At 45.1% G+C, this 15,477-nt stretch overlaps 1 protein-coding gene across 1 annotated transcript; it reads left to right on the top strand.

Moving 5' to 3' along the window:
- Positions 1–1,703: 1,703 nt before the first annotated feature.
- LOC103781133 (arf-GAP with GTPase, ANK repeat and PH domain-containing protein 1-like) lies at positions 1,704–9,703 on the top strand (the record flags this gene model as incomplete). The annotated part of the gene is made up of 3 exons (XM_008948836.1): positions 1,704–1,871; positions 3,421–3,511; positions 9,481–9,703. Coding segments are annotated over exons 1-3 (482 nt in total), but the record flags the coding sequence as incomplete, so codon positions are not given.
- Positions 9,704–15,477: the final 5,774 nt, after the last annotated feature.

The raw sequence follows: 15,477 nt of genomic DNA, 5'->3' as shown, positions 1-15,477 counted from the left end.
AGCACTTGTATGATTCTGTTCTATGGATTTTCTAAATGGGACTCTGCAGGTGGCTGCTTCAGGGGGGATTCAGTTTTTCCTGTCCTCTTTGTCAGAACCCCATCCAACCTGGCCTCAACCACATCCAGTGGTGGAGTCTTGTATGACTGTACCCTCCTCACTGACTGGATGCCACACCTCTTATCCACAAGCAGAAGACCATGATTGTGTTGTCCTACAGCAGACAGCACACGGGACTGCACATGATTTCCTTTATTGTTGAGTAGTTCTTCTTACATTTCCCTCAGACTCTTGAAAGCTGTATCTGATAGATGTGGCTGTTCCCATTATTTAATCTTAGCATTTGGGATAATGGTTCTACCTGTTTGTTTTTAACACAGTGTTGATAAAGTTAAAAAATAGTTATAGCTGTACAGTCGCATCATTTCTCTGATCTTTCTTTTCCCACTTAACCCACACACTGTTGGTTTGATGGTTTTTTTAGTACAACTGCTGCTTCATGCAGCTCGTGCACCTGGAAAACACCTTCACCTCCATGTTTATTCTCACCTCAAGGTGCAGAGTGACCTTCTCCAGTTTTTTTCAGGCATCATTAAAGCAGTGTATGTTCTGGCCTTGCTAGCATGGGGTTTATCAAAGAAAACCAGTGTTCTCCCACAGGTTGAGAAAATGACTGCCAGTGAGCAGCAGTGCTGTCTTTAGAGCCAGTGCTAGATTTGTCACTTAGCTTTGCATGCTTGTGGATGACAAGGTAATGCAGGAGCTTCATGGCTCTGAATGTATAATAAGTCATTAGCAGACAAGCGAATGTAAATGTTCTTTCTAAAGCCCATTATGGCTGATGTTCACCAGAACTTTGTGCTCTATTATTCTTTCCCTTTCATGCTTCATGCCTGCCCTTCCCAATTCCACTCACTCTGTTTCAGCTTCCCTGATTTTTTTTAATTTGGCTTTGGTGTCCCATGTGTAGTTAGAGCATGTGTCCATTTAGTTCAGTTCTGCTGGTATTTTCATATGCTGCAGTCCTCTGGCCTGAATACTTGTCCTTATACTCTAGCAGCCCTAAGGATATTTCACTGACCCTTTCTGCTAGCTTCTCACATCATTTTCTCATCTCCCGTGTCGAACGTGAATGTTGAATAGGTTGAACTGATTTTAATCCTGTATCATTACCCAGTGTATTTATGCTGTAGACAAGAAAATGTCCACATGCACTTTTAATATATATGTGCATGTAAAAAACTGCTTGAAGGAAGAGGGTAAATTGACACATTTTCTGTTATCAGTTCTTTGTAGTCCATTCGTCTTTTCAGTTATTTTGTGACACAGTTTATTTTTACCATACATAGCTCTGAGCACCTCAGGTTTAAGTCTAAATAATGCTTGTTAGCCACTCTGTGTTAAGAGAGAGGTATAGAGGTGTAGAGGGAGAGGTATAATACCAAGCTCAAACAGGAACTAAATATTTGCCCAGAATCGTATTTTATCTGCATAACATTTGCAGGGGAAAAGCAGGAGATCCACAAGTCGTTTTCTGATGCATTGTGCAACTGGATGATAGTTGGTTATTTCCAGTCTCACACCTCGAATGTCCAGGCTGGGTTTGCTTGTTAACATGTGCAGAAGTGCTCATCAAACAAGGTTGTTTAGGCCTAGCTATCAATATCCTTAAACTTAATTTTTTTCTTTTCTTCCTGTCACACATGATTTTTTCAGAACAAGAAGAAAACTTCGAGTTTATCATTGTCTCTCTCACCGGCCAGACTTGGCACTTTGAAGCGACCACCTATGAAGAAAGAGATGCATGGGTACAAGCCATAGAGAGTCAGATCTTGGCCAGTTTACAGTCATGTGAGAGCAGCAAGAACAAGGTATGGTACACGGAGTAGCACGGCTTTCATACAATAACAGAAGTCATTTGTTCTCCTTTCCAGTCAGAATAAATATGTAAAATCTGAGGATACTTCAGCCATTGCTCATTTTTGGAAGGCCGGAAGAATTTCTGCTTATTGAGTCTGTGTGTCTGCAAACTCTAAACGACTAGAGAGCAAGGTGTTGAGTAGTAGTTAAGGGAGGGAAATGGACAATAACCATTCAGACCTGTAGATCCCTTTAACATTATCCATCTAACAGTTGTCTTTATTATTTCATATTGCAAGGGGAAGACTTATATTTTTGGATTAATGCCTGGTTTCATTGACCTGGTCTCCCAGAGTAGATCAGAGACCAGTAGTTACCATCAACATAATATCATTTACTTCCCATGTTGTTTAAAAACTATTTGTTTCCAACATTTACTTCTGAAGTAGAGAAAAATCACTAATTACATGTTTTCTTGCCTTTTGTGGGTTTACACATTCTAATATGTATCTTAAGGGAGCAGAAAAGAGCACATTTGTACACTAACACCTATATAAAAATACTAATACCAAAGCAGTTACAGTGGCTAGTAAGTGGCTCAGAGAGGTCTCAAAACAGGTCGGAACTAGCTGATTTAGCAAAGTGCAGTTAGTTGGACAAGTTTAGTAGGTGTCCCACTGGTAGATCAGGAGGACATACCTCCTCATGGCCATACTTAAGACCTGGGCCTCACCATGCTTAAATCTTTTCATTGCAAAAAGTCCATCGCTTCCTACAACTCACAGTTTTCTTCTCAGAGAGCCCCCAGGGCAGTTTAGTTGGACAGAGCTGAACGACTTGTACATCGTCACAGTCCCCCCAGGGCCAGGTAGAGGTCATTGGCAGGTCATCATGGAGAGAACCTAAATGGGAGCCAACTGATTAAATCTGACCTTTTGATGATAGAAAGGTTTCAGCTGCTTTTGCAAACCATCCCTTAGTCTTCATTAGCAAAAGCATACACATCAATAAAATAAATTGATTTTATAAAATAATATTCTTATCTAATTTATCTCAAGAAGCAAAGCTACACTGTGACTGCTGTTCATTTGAACAGCATGGTTCATTTGCAAGCTTGAATTTACTCTGTGTGGTCTCCCCACTTATTAGAATCCAGGCTGGAGACCCCAAAACCTTGGGAGCTCCTGCACAGGGTGGAGCAATCCCAAGCAGTGAAAAATGTGGGAGGAAAGAGGATTCCCTGCTGGGCAGGCATGGGCTTGCAGTGCTTGGAGATGCCAGAGGATCACCTAACAGCATGGTTCATTTGCAAGCTTGAATTTACTCTGTGTGGTCTCCCCACTTATTAGAATCCAGGCTGGAGACCCCAAAACCTTGGGAGCTCCTGCACAGGGTGGAGCAATCCCAAGCAGTGAAAAATGTGGGAGGAAAGAGGATTCCCTGCTGGGCAGGCATGGGCTTGCAGTGCTTGGAGATGCCAGAGGATCACCTTTTCTTGAGAGCCGTGAGCCGGCCGCGCGGCCGGTGTCGGTGCTCACGCGTTTCTCTCCATCTGCGCAGTCCCGCCTGACGAGTCAGAACGAGGCCATGGCCCTGCAGTCCATCAGGAGCATCAGAGGCAATTCCCACTGCGTGGACTGTGAAGCACAGAGTAAGTACAGCCACATGACTTCAGAAAACTGACCTCTTCTCCTTCCCGAGGCTCCCCCTTGGCTGAGGCTCAGGTCAATGCCCACCACGGGCTCTGTCTTTTCTGACGTGATGTTCCATGTGTTGTTTGCACAATCGCTTCTTCGTTACGGAGTTTGCTTTGTCAGACATCTTATGTTAATTTGTACTAATAAATGCTCTGTCACGTGCTTCCTCATTTTTTCCCCTTGTTGTTTCCAATGCCGCTTTGAATGTTAGCATTTCTTTACTTTCCTTTGAAGAAAAGGAAAAATGAGCTTGCTGTTTGACATCAGTTACTTCCATTTTCCTCCTGCTTTGCCCGGAGAGGGCACATGTGCCAGGGTAATATTTTCAAAGAGTTAGAGCTTGATTGGTGTTTTTTGGTTTGGTTTTTTTAGAGTTACTTGTCAGAAGAAACCAAAGTTGTTGCTCATTATATCTGGGTACTAGAAAACTGATTTTTTTTTTTTTGTCTCCTTTGTGTTTCTTTCCCTTTTTTTTATTTTTTAAAACTTACACTTAGTGTTCAGAAAAGAGTTCTCGAGAATACTTTGAGCTGCAGTTCACCTCACTAACCCCAGCTGAGGTCATTATTCTGGTGCTCTTTAGTTCCAGGGGTTTGCAACAAAGCCACAAAAAGGAAGTACTCCTGCTCTAAAGCAATTAATTGTAGAAGCAGAAGGATTGAGAACTTGTGCATTTTTATTTCTTTGATATTTGAAAGTCAAAACTTTTCTTGTGATTTTTACATGTGCTTAAAATGGAAAAATATTATTTTTCTTTGAGTGTAATTTTTTTCTCTTAAGACTTTCTGCTTGGGATTTTACCTACTGTTCTAACCCATTCTAACATCGCAGTCAACTTAAAAATGAACATTCTTACAGAAGTCCAAGTGCTTTTGCACAACTGATTTGCTACCTGTATAGTTGGCAATTTATCTGATTCGGTCACGCACCAAACAAACCTCTTATCCACACAACGCTTGGAGGGGAGGTGGTTAGCACATTAACAGCCTTCTAAAATAAACCAGATTTTCCCCTGCCATCAGCATTTGCTTCAGTCGCAGACTGATTTTCATTGCTGCTGTTGTGAAGTGTCAGAGAGCCACCGCTGCCGGGGGCGAGGAGGAGCAGAGGCAGCTGCCCTGAGCCCCGGCTGGAGCGGGCGCTGGGCACCGGTGCTGGGGGGTGCTGCCAGAACAGCTCCTTCACCTGCTGCAGGGACGTCCCAAAGGGAAATTCCATGGGGCCTTTTCACAGACAGAGATAATAGCAACACTGATCGATTAAGGTCCTTATGTTCCCCTGGCTAGTAATCCAGTGTGCGGTGAAGGAGGGACGGTGTTGGTTTGGCTGGTGTTTAACATACCCAGCCCAGAGAGACTCTTACTCATTAGTGTTCTTTCCTAGTGACCTGCTAGCCGTTCACATTTACACCAGAGCTTTGATGCAGTTCAGGCCAAAGGCATACAAGATGCTGTGCTGTATGTGAGAAGGACAGGGTCTCCAAGTGACCTAGATGTATATTTAGCTCATTTGAAGTACTCAGTGCTGTCTGCGAGCAGCCCACGGGGGGAGTGTTACCGATTTCTGCTCTAGTCTGTCTGTACAGCTGTGGGTGGCATTTTCCTGGAGCCTGCTAACGGGTCCCCCAGGCAGGGGGAACGTGTGATCCCTTCCCTGCAGATGGCTTCCCACACCCACCGATGTCCTTCCCAGCTGCCCGTGACCACTGCAGCTCTTCCCGGGGTCCGCGCTCGCCCCGGGCACTGCCCTGCCCTCCCCGGGCGTGCCCCTACCCACCAGCTCTGAGCCAACCACATGTTTCATCAGGAACATGATTATGCAAGAAAGCCGCACTGGTTTTGTCTTGGGGTTTTTGGGTTTTTATTTCCTTTTCTGCCAGGTTGGCTTTTATCCAGTTTGCTTCATAGGTCAAGCTGGCCAGGCATGCTTGGTGCCAGCAGGAGGGACCTGCCAAGAATGTGTTGCTGGGAGAGGGCAGGGTGGGACTGCCCTTTTTGGCAACACTCAGCACTCTGTTGTATTCTTTGTGGGGCTGATTTTAGAATCTCTGCTGGAACCTCTTAACTGTTTATATTCTTGGAGATGATTTGTACCCTCTCGGACTCTTCTTGCCACTGGGCCTTCCTAATTTTAAGGTCGCCATCATTCCTTTAGAAAAATTTGAGATGTTTCCAAAGCAACGTACGTTCAGACATAGACACGCACATGAGGTGAACCTCAGCCTGCTGCTTTTTCTGCTAGGCTTTGCTTTATTTCCTTCTTTCCCTTTCCACCTCCCTGGGTAAGTCCTTACCCCCGGAGCGTTTAGCATCACAAACACAAGCACTGTTGTGGAAAGCTTGCGTAGTTTGCATCTTCACAAAGCCAGATGTTTGGGAGCAAAGGAATATGAGAGTTGCTGTCCCTCAGCTCTATTCAAGGGCCATCAATCTTCCACTTCAGAAGTCTCATTCTTCCTCTTTCTAGAGCTCTTTGCCTTTTTAGCACTTCATCCCAGCACTTTGCTTCTCCAGGGAATTTCTGCCTTGTTGTATGTTAATCAGCAGCAGTGGTACCCACAGCATCTGTGTGCCATCAGCCTGCTGGCCCTTTGGTAGTCTCAAGCTAAAGTTTTGGGAAGCTTTTTTAACATTCCCATCCCAGAACAGCAGATAAGAAAAAGTGCTCTTTAGGTGCTGGAGTTTTTGCCCAAGATCTCCTTTCATGTTTCAGAAGAAAAATGATGTTGCCTTTTCCCAGAGCATCAGAGTGCTGACTTCTGTCTGGAGAAGGCACTGGAGATGATCAACTCGATAAGGCAAGCCCAGCTACATTTCTGCCTCCGAGGGATTTTGGCTCTTCAGTGTTACTGCTGAAAGAGCAGATGATGCATATGATGATGCATATGAGTCAAATGATGGTAATGTATGAGTCAAAGGCTGTGAGCAGTGGGGTTGAGAGGGGGTAGAAGCCCCATCCCTGGAACATCCCAGGTGAGGTTGGCTGAGGGTCTGAGCAACCTGCTCTAGTTGCAGATGTCCCTGGATGGCCTTGGAAGGTCCCTCCCAACCCAAACCACTCTGTCATTCTGTGGTGCCTGGAGAGTGTGGAATACCAGGTCTTTTCTGTTGTAGAAGAAACAGGGAGGGCTTAAAGAGGAAGAATCTCATCAGGAGTTTTCCAGCCCAGATTCAAATAATTTGCTATGGTGTAGTTTGTATTTGAGAGCCAACCACTGAAGTAATAATTTGTGTGGCCCAGGCAAGCCTGTCATGCCCATTGCAAGATTCAATTTTATATGCAGAACTGGGAAAAATCTCTCAAAGAATAGAAAAGAAGTAAACTTCTCTCTCTCTTGTGCTGCAGCTGTGCAAGGTGCCTTCACGCCTGCTTCTTCTTTCCCTGGCTCCTCCCTCTAGAGATTCCCTCTGCTCAGCACAGAGGTGCCGTAGGCATACTGGACTCATGAGGATTTAGCATGGCAAAGCCTTTCATCAGCCACCTTGGGTCCAAAGGGATGAGAGAGACGGTGGGGAGGGGTTTTCTCATGGAAGCTGTTCCAAGAGGTTCTGCCTTCAAATGATCAGTCTGCTTGAGGTGCAAGCCAAAGAGGGCAGGAGGTTTTTAGAGGAGAGAACCAAACACTTTTAAGAATATGAACAGCTGAAAATTGTAATCTAGGAATAGTCAGTTACGTTAAAAAGCTCATCGTTTGTTTGACAAATATTAAGTAAAACAGGGAAATGGGCTCTGTAGCAGCTTTTGCTGCATTGAATGGCCTCTTTACTTCTTTTGCTATGAAATCTGGGTGTGTGCACACTGGATAAATCCTGCTGCTGGCTCTAAATATTCTGAGCATCCTCCAATTCAGAATTGCTCTTACTGTCAGAAGGAAAAGGGAACTGATTTTTTTTATCACCTTCGGGGCCGGGGGGGGAATAAATAAGAAAAAAACAGCTTAAATAGTTACGGCTTACCTACCATGTGAGCTGCTTTTCAGTAGCTTCTTTTCTGTCTTGCTCTGCATTATCCAGTTGTAACCAAGATCAACAAGTCTAGTTTTTACTGAACATCTTGGCTAGTGCTTTGGTGGGGTCCTTCAATCTTACCAGCACTGGCAGTTGGAAGGAGGTGACTACTTTAGGTATTTATTAAGTGAAAGATACGGTAGATGTGCTTCAAGTACACAGAGGTATTTGGGAGGTCCTTAACAGAAGTTCTGTTGGAATAAGTGGAAAAATATTAATCAGTATTTTTTCCCTTGCTTCATTCTGAGTTTGTGCTTCTTTGAGCTCACTGTGCTTTTTATTTTTGTGAGGATAACCCTGGCCTTTGCAGACCAGGGCCAGACCTTTCATTCCGAGTCACAGTTTGCAAATTTAAAATTATTATCTGCTGTGTTGAAGTTTTTGGGGGATTTTTTACTGATAAATTAGTATTTCAGCATACTGAGATATTCAGTATTTCAGTGTGTTTCACATATACTGTTGGTTCCCCCACTGGGGAGACACTGAAACTGGTGGAGGTGACCTAAAGGAATACGCAGGAAAGCAGTTTGTCATGGTTATCTTACCAAGGACTTGGAAAGCATGGCAGGAGTTTTGTCTCACCTCATTTTTTTTGGACATCTGAAATGCTGTGTTCCTAGTACAAGACTTGGTATGAACAGGATTTTTTTAGACAAAAGGTGTGCTTTTCTGCTCAGATGAAATAAGACGATTTTTCTTGTTGGAGATTTTTTTACACTTCTAAGGACTGACTGAAAAATATCAATAAACGCCTTCACTGAAACATTGGGCTTTGCAATTAAAATTACCTGCTTTCCTTCCGTATTTTTTGTCTAAATGTGACATGGCAAAGAACTAGGAAAGAACATTTTAGTTGCCAAAAATAACTTCTTGACTTTAGGTTACATAAAGTAGAAATGAGTCTTTGGATGAAATGTCCTCAAATGGAAGAGGACTAGAATTCATTTTCTGTCAGCTCTAAATTTTCTCTTAAGATGTGATTAAAAATTGCCTACCCTCTCAATTAATGACCATTTTCCTTCTTGGCACTCATGGCAGTCCACCAGTTCTTTGGGAGGCCCAGGGTAAGGCGAGAAGAAAAGATCTGACAGCATGGGGAAGAAAAAGACTCTACCAAAAATTCCCCCCCTGCATCTTTCATTGCATTTGTTAGAGTGAGTGTCTGCTGGAGAGAGGAAAATTCACACGAATCTAGATTTAGATCTCCCAGGACAGTGACAGAAAAGAGCCATCCTGGGAGGTGAGTGTGGGTGTCCAGGCGCTGTCGGGGCTGTCGCAGCCCTGTCGTTGGCAGGGGTGTTTTGTGCCTGTCGGCGGAGTCCTTCCAGCTCGTACACCAATCTGGGACTGTTCAGAGTATCACATTTTCATCTTAGCACTTGCCTCCCTGATCTTAGAGATGAAAACATACCCCATAGTGTGTTAGATGTAAGAGCCATATGTAGGTGATGATATAGATGGTTATTAAGGCAGTTCATATAGTTAGCAACAGAGACATTGTATCTAGTAGCTCTTTTTTTTTTTCCTCCTTTTTCCCTTGTAATTGGCTATGAGTGGCTCTAGATTCCCAAGGAGGGGCTTTCTGCACCACTTCATCATCAGCTGCCTGCCACTGCATTTATATTTTCTTTGTTTCTTCTTTTCTCTCTAATTCATATTTCTCCTTTGACTGAAGGTGGAATGATACATCTTTGAAGACCCCTCTCCACACTTTTTTAACTCTTCAGGGGTTTCTCAGAAAGATTAGTATCTCCACAAGGCAAAACTGACCCTTCTGGAAGACCTTCCAACTGTGCTTTTGAATGGGACACCTGCAGTTTTTTCCCTCAGAGCCAAAGTCTTTGTCCACAAACGTTAACTAGAAAGTTTTGCTCGATGCTGCGTTGTGCTAATTGCTTGTGTCCCTTTTCCTGTAGACCCTGACTGGGCCAGCTTGAATCTGGGAGCCCTCATATGTATCGAATGCTCAGGTATACACCGAAACCTTGGCACCCACCTCTCCCGGGTCCGCTCTCTCGACCTGGATGACTGGCCCATTGAGCTCATCAAGGTGATGTCTTCTATCGGGAATGAGCTGGCAAACAGCGTCTGGGAGGAGAGCAGCCAGGGCCACATGAAACCTTCCTCAGACTCCACAAGGTAGGTGTGCTTGTTCCATCTCACCGTGGCAGTACGTGACGGAGCTGTGTGGCCCAAGGCTGCAGGCTATGAGCACGTAAATCCTCATTTTGGCTTTTCAGTCGGAGGTGGTAGGGTGTTGCAACATTTTGCACCGTGAACTTTTAAAACTCTCCCTTGGAGTACACCTTGTAAAAATCATTACGTGTATGAAGAGCGTGTGTCAAAGGCGGGGGGTTGTCAAAAGTTGAGTGACCCCGTTACTTTTTCACTCTTGTGAAGGTTTCCTCAGCAGCTCTGGAATTTTTTTGTTCAATGGGCTGACCGACGAAACAGTGGGAGATTGAAACCTCCTGCCTGGTTGTTCCTCAATCTAAATTATACTGTAACACCTTTCTTTGTTTCGGTCGGCCGCAAAGTTCCTGGCTCTTGGACTATCAGTTTGTAATTCATAATCTGCCTTCCGTGGTTCGGGCTCACCCAAGAATTTGTATCTGGACATAAGGTCTTTGGGTTCTCATCACAAATGTTGAATGTCTTGCGCACCCTCTGCTTGCTTACTCTTTTTTTTGTGTGATTTGTGTGAAACCATAAATTGGTGGGGGTATGAGAACAGTATTTTATCTTCACTCTTCATACAGTGAAAATCTTTCTGCAATATGTTGTCTTTCCAAAGGTTTTTTTATGCTCAATTTATCTGATCAGTATCAAAGAAAGATGTTTGAATAACACTTCCTTGGTTTTAGTAGATTTGAGGTGTAAGTGCTGCTAGTTCTAAGGCAGTGGCTTGAGGGCAGCCGAGATGACCGCTAGCAGAGTGCCTTTCAGCAGGGGGGGTCGGGAAGGGGGAAGACCTTCTGGACTAGCTGGCACAGCTGGGCCAACCTTTGAAGTTGTCTTCAGAAGTCATTATAATTGTCCTGGGGCGAGCTCCAGGGGGGCAGCCCGCGTCCGAGCGCTGCCTGGTCGCCAGGTAGCAAACAGCACGATGGAGGCTCAGCTCTCAGTGGTTGCTTCCTGCATTTGGGAGAAATGGCGTTCTCATTTTGTTGAGGTCTATCTCTGGATCCTGCTTTTTCCAGCTAAGTGAAACTATAACCTGGGAGCACATACCTGGGCCACCTCCTGCGGCGCAGGGGTAGGTTCGTGCTGTTGTCTGTAAGAAAGTCAACTGTTTCTAGTTGCATTATTTCGTTAGCACTGAAAAATGAATTTGTGGTGCCACCTTTGGTTCATCTTCGAGAATGAAGCCAGTGCATTAATCAGGCTACTTAGACGACTGACTATGCAGAAATGTTCAGGGAGACCTACAGTGAGGTTTTGTCCTTCCATGAGATGCATGTCTGCATATACCTGTATGTTATTAGACAGCTAATATAATTATTTCATCAGGTAGATTGAAATCAGCTTGCTGCTGCCTTTCAGTCATTAGTATTACTTTAATCCAGAGATCTTGTATTGTCACACCTAATAAATACATGTTGCTCCTTACTACTGAGGTGAGCTGGAGAGATAACTCAGTTCTAAATACTTCAAAGGAAAACACATGCACTCAATTGGATTTTTATTTCTAAAAAACCCACAACATTATGTAGTATTCATATAATAAAGATGTTATCATGGAAATTCTAAAATATCTGTGACTGTGATGAAAAGAAAGCCATCCTTTTGAATTAAATCACTCCAGGTTTATGTTTGGAATTGAGTTTTACTTACAAAAAATCAACTTGGTTCTTGTATTTCTTGCCCAGGGCTTGTTTTAATTCTTCTTTGTTTCTGTACATCTTCATGTTTATACTCAGCTGTTTAGCTTTCTAAGTTGCGTAACTGCCCTTTCGTTACTGCACTATAATATTTTTAGACAAAAAGATTCATTTTATAAATATGTCATTTCAGCTGCGTGTCCAAGTGCACACTTCTGTGATGGATGAACTGATAGAAAAAACAGAATAGAGATTATGTGGAAATTTCCCCACAAAGCAATTGTCATCTTGCTTTGCTGCTCCTGTTTTTTCCACTCTTTGCAGCGGAGACTGAAATGATATTTTTCACATAAATAGCTGAAAGAGTTTTCAGCTTTTTCAAAAGTGTGCACCTCCTTTTGTACTTTGCTTTGGTCTCTACTAGCATCAAAATCCTTCTGTCCAAGACATGGCAAGAAAATAAGTTCAAGTTCTTTAGATCCCAGTTGTGCATTCCATTTTCTAGCTGCTGTTTGTGGTTCTGCGTGAGGAATCCCATCAGAAGCAGCTACAATGGACCTGACGTGGGGTTAAACAACCCCCCCACCCTTTTTATTGATGAGGGACTGAAGGGGGAAGAGGCAACTGAAGTTGAGGCACTGGCAAGAAAGTAAGCGAGTAGAAGTGTGTTGGGGAGCCGTTTGGAGTTCTGGTGAAGAAGGAATGGAGTCCAAGGATGTTTGGAGATGTATCCTTGAAGAAGGGAGGAAAGAAGCATTTGGCAAAACACTTTCTGAAAGGGAAGAGATCTGAGAGCTGGTGTTGAGGGGCTGTTCCTGCCCATGCTGGTGAGCTCTGGGAGCAGCTGGAATCTGAGAGCCACTGTGTGTGAAGGCTCGTGCTCAACACGCTCTTGCTTTAATGAGTTCTCACCAAAGCCCCATCAGATGGGAGAGGGAAGTCCTCCCATGTTTTCCTCCAAGTTTCTCCTGAACTTGTTCATATCCCCATTCCTTTCAGCCCCACCTACTCTATCTGTCCTGCATAGTGCTCCCGTTGTCAGTTCCACCCTCCGTGGCTTTCCATGCATCTGCTCAGACCTTCAGGCAGTGTCTGCAACCAAAGTGTTGGAAACAAAAGTACAGAAGATTTCTTAGCTGTTCCTTTATTTGATTCAGCTTAGCACAGAGCATCAGAAAAACGCCTTAGACAAATATAATTTTCTCACGTGTCTCTTTATGGTTGGCATCTCTTAACTCTTCTGTCTCCACCGTGCCAACCCCAAAGCACCAAAAGTTTTCAGCTCAGTGATGGGCTCTCTGTTAACAGACATTTATTTGTAGAGTGGATCGAACGTACATGAGTTTCACCATTTCATGTTGGGTCCTTCTGCTGGAGATGCAGCCATCAGTGGAAACCCACAGGCTTTCTAGGGTTAAAAAAAAAAATAAGGGTTATTGACCGCTCCATAGATGTGGGCTCCATGGGGCTGGGAGGCTTGAGGAGTGTTCATGTGCTGGACTATAAAGGAACCTGGAAGTCTTGACAGGGCTTCAGAAGCAGTCCCTTCAGCCTGGGAGAAGTCAGGTCACTGAGTCGCTGCAGTGGCTTCCCGTGCGTTTCAGCTGAGTAGAGGGAAGAGTGGAGAGACCCAGGGAGGCTGATCTTCTGCAGACAGGATTGCCAAATGGATGCCAAACTCTAGGACATGGCATCATTCAGGAGTCTTCCTCAGGAAAATGTCAGACATGTTTATAAAAATAGAGATGTGCAGGCTTTGAATACGGCTTGTGTTTTTAATGTCGTATACCCAAAAATGAAGTAAACATTATCAAGTTTACACGACATCAAATACGCCGTGCTGCTGCCCTTTCCTGGATCATTCAAATTCACTTAAGACTCTTTCTTCAAGAAAGTAAGGGAAAGATTATCCTGGAAAGGTATTTTGAAGGTCAGAAAGGCTCTCAGGTTGGAGGATGTGGACTCAAAGCCCGAGAGCTTTGTAGCAAAAGGCATTACTCCCGTTACTTTCATCAAGGATATATTGCCCAGGTATGTCCTCTAATGTTAATACTGCCAGGTCTCATCAAGTCTGAGAGGCAGCTTATAAAATAAGCAGATCTCCAGGTCATTTGGTGCCTCTGGATCAAAAGCAACACCTTGGATGGCCTCCAGCACGGAAGTGGAAGGCAGCGCAGGGTACGGGAGCACGAGTGCGATGGGATCGCCGAGGAAGCAGCGCAGGGTTAAGCAGTAGCATGAGGCAGAGTTCAGACTGGGGCAGTTGGCACGATTGTGGGGAGGAAAGGGCAGTAAATGTGAGCTCCCGTCGAGCACGAAAAGTTGGTGAAGTGGCAGAAGACCCAGGTATGGGTGAATAAAGAGAAAGGGGACCAGCTGGCCTCTGAGCGGTGCTGTCCATGGGTCCCTGATTAGGCCAGCTCTGGAAGGCTGGTAATTGGTTCCAGCAATTACCAGCAGCCCTGAAAACTGCTGCTTAAACTTCGGGAGCCTTGTGACAAATTGAAGCTGACTGCTGGAGAAGGAGTATCGACTTCCCATTTCTAAACAGGGGGATCATTAGTCAAGAAAAGCATCTTTTAATTACTCGCAGGAAGAAAAAAAAAAAAGGAAGGGGGAAAAAGGAAAAAGATCTTTCAGTATGGATCCAGCAACAACAGCCGGGCTTTTTCCAAGTGTATTCAATATTAAATTTATTGTCTTGGAGGGGAGGAGGGGAGCAGCAAGTGTTTGCCCACAGTCCCTCCTTCAGTAACACGGGTTTAATTTGGAATGAGAAGCCAAAGTAGAGTAAATCGATGTTGGGACAATTAACTGAGTCTGGGGTGAGATCAGGATTTTCCCCTCTAATTGCTCTCGATGCTGTGTAAGCACGCTTGTAAGCCATGGATTCTGCGTGGTGCGGTGCAGGAGCCGCCGGCGGGGCCGGGGCAGAGCTGCTCCGAGGGGAACGTCGGCGCTGAGGTGAAGCCAGCGGGGGTCTGTGCCGTGTGGCGCCCGGGCCTTTTGCACTGGTGGGTAGATCGACCAGGGACTTTGCTTTCTTCTGGGCAGACCTCCCATGCTTTGCTTTCTCCACAGACTATTCTTCCCCATGTGGTTTCTGGTTTGCAACTTGCTTGCCACCATTCCTGATGATGTTGGCCTTTTCCAAAGAAAATGGTCTGCCACCATCCCTCTGCCTGTTCCAGGAGGTGATTGTCTGCTCCCTGGCCTTCACTCTCTTTCTCGGAGCTCCCAAGGTCTCCATCTCTGTCTGACTGGGGAGTACTGGCATGTGCCAGCAACGAGGCCACCTCCACCAGTGGAAGCTGCTGGCCAAGAGGGATGGCAGCGTGATATCCAGGCACCATGCCAGCCATCCTTTTTGTTCTCCTGCTCAAGCCATGCTGAGTATTACCATTAGCTATGTGCAAACCTTAAAGTTGAAGGGCTCCACCATTTCAGTGTCTTTTTGAGAATATACCTAAATAGAAAGAACTTTCATCTCCAATAAAATGCATTTTTAAAGCGAGGGATGAGCTGTTAGTAGCTCAGGTGTATTTTTAAGTCCTGCTGAGGCAGCCCCAAGCAGCAGCCTTTGAAATGGAGGTTGGAGCATCAGCTGCAATTTTGCTCAGGTAGTCTGTTTGCATAGCAGTCGCCCTGTTTGTTCTGGTTGCCAAAGGTGATAGGAGAACAGAGGGGTTCCCCACGCCGTGTGAGGAGGCCGGAGTCGGGAGCCGGCAGTGCCGGGGATTGACTTTCACCTTCCCACGCAAGGTCCAGTTTGATCCCCGCTCACTAATGAACTGAATTTAATGGTGTCAGGAAAAACATTATGCAGCTGACTCTATTTAGCAGACTCAGAATGCTGAGCGGGAGCCCCGCGTGCCGTGCCCAGGCCCAGGCTGGGCGGGCACAGCTTGCTGGGGCAGCCGTGGGCGAGACACCTCGGTGACAAATACTGAACCCTGCCTTCGACGGGGGATTAACCCGTGCTCCGCTGTCCGCAGCAAGAGTTGTTCCTTCCTTACAGACGGTACAGGTAAAGGCAGAAGCGGGGTGTCCAGGATCCCAGTACCATGTCCTGCATCCTGTCAGGTCCCCTGT

Source organism: Merops nubicus, unplaced genomic scaffold, assembly GCF_000691845.1.
Source record: "Merops nubicus isolate BGI_N331 unplaced genomic scaffold, ASM69184v1 scaffold49211, whole genome shotgun sequence".
NCBI lineage: Eukaryota > Metazoa > Chordata > Aves > Coraciiformes > Meropidae > Merops > Merops nubicus.
This window is presented reverse-complemented; position numbering and strand designations above follow the sequence as displayed.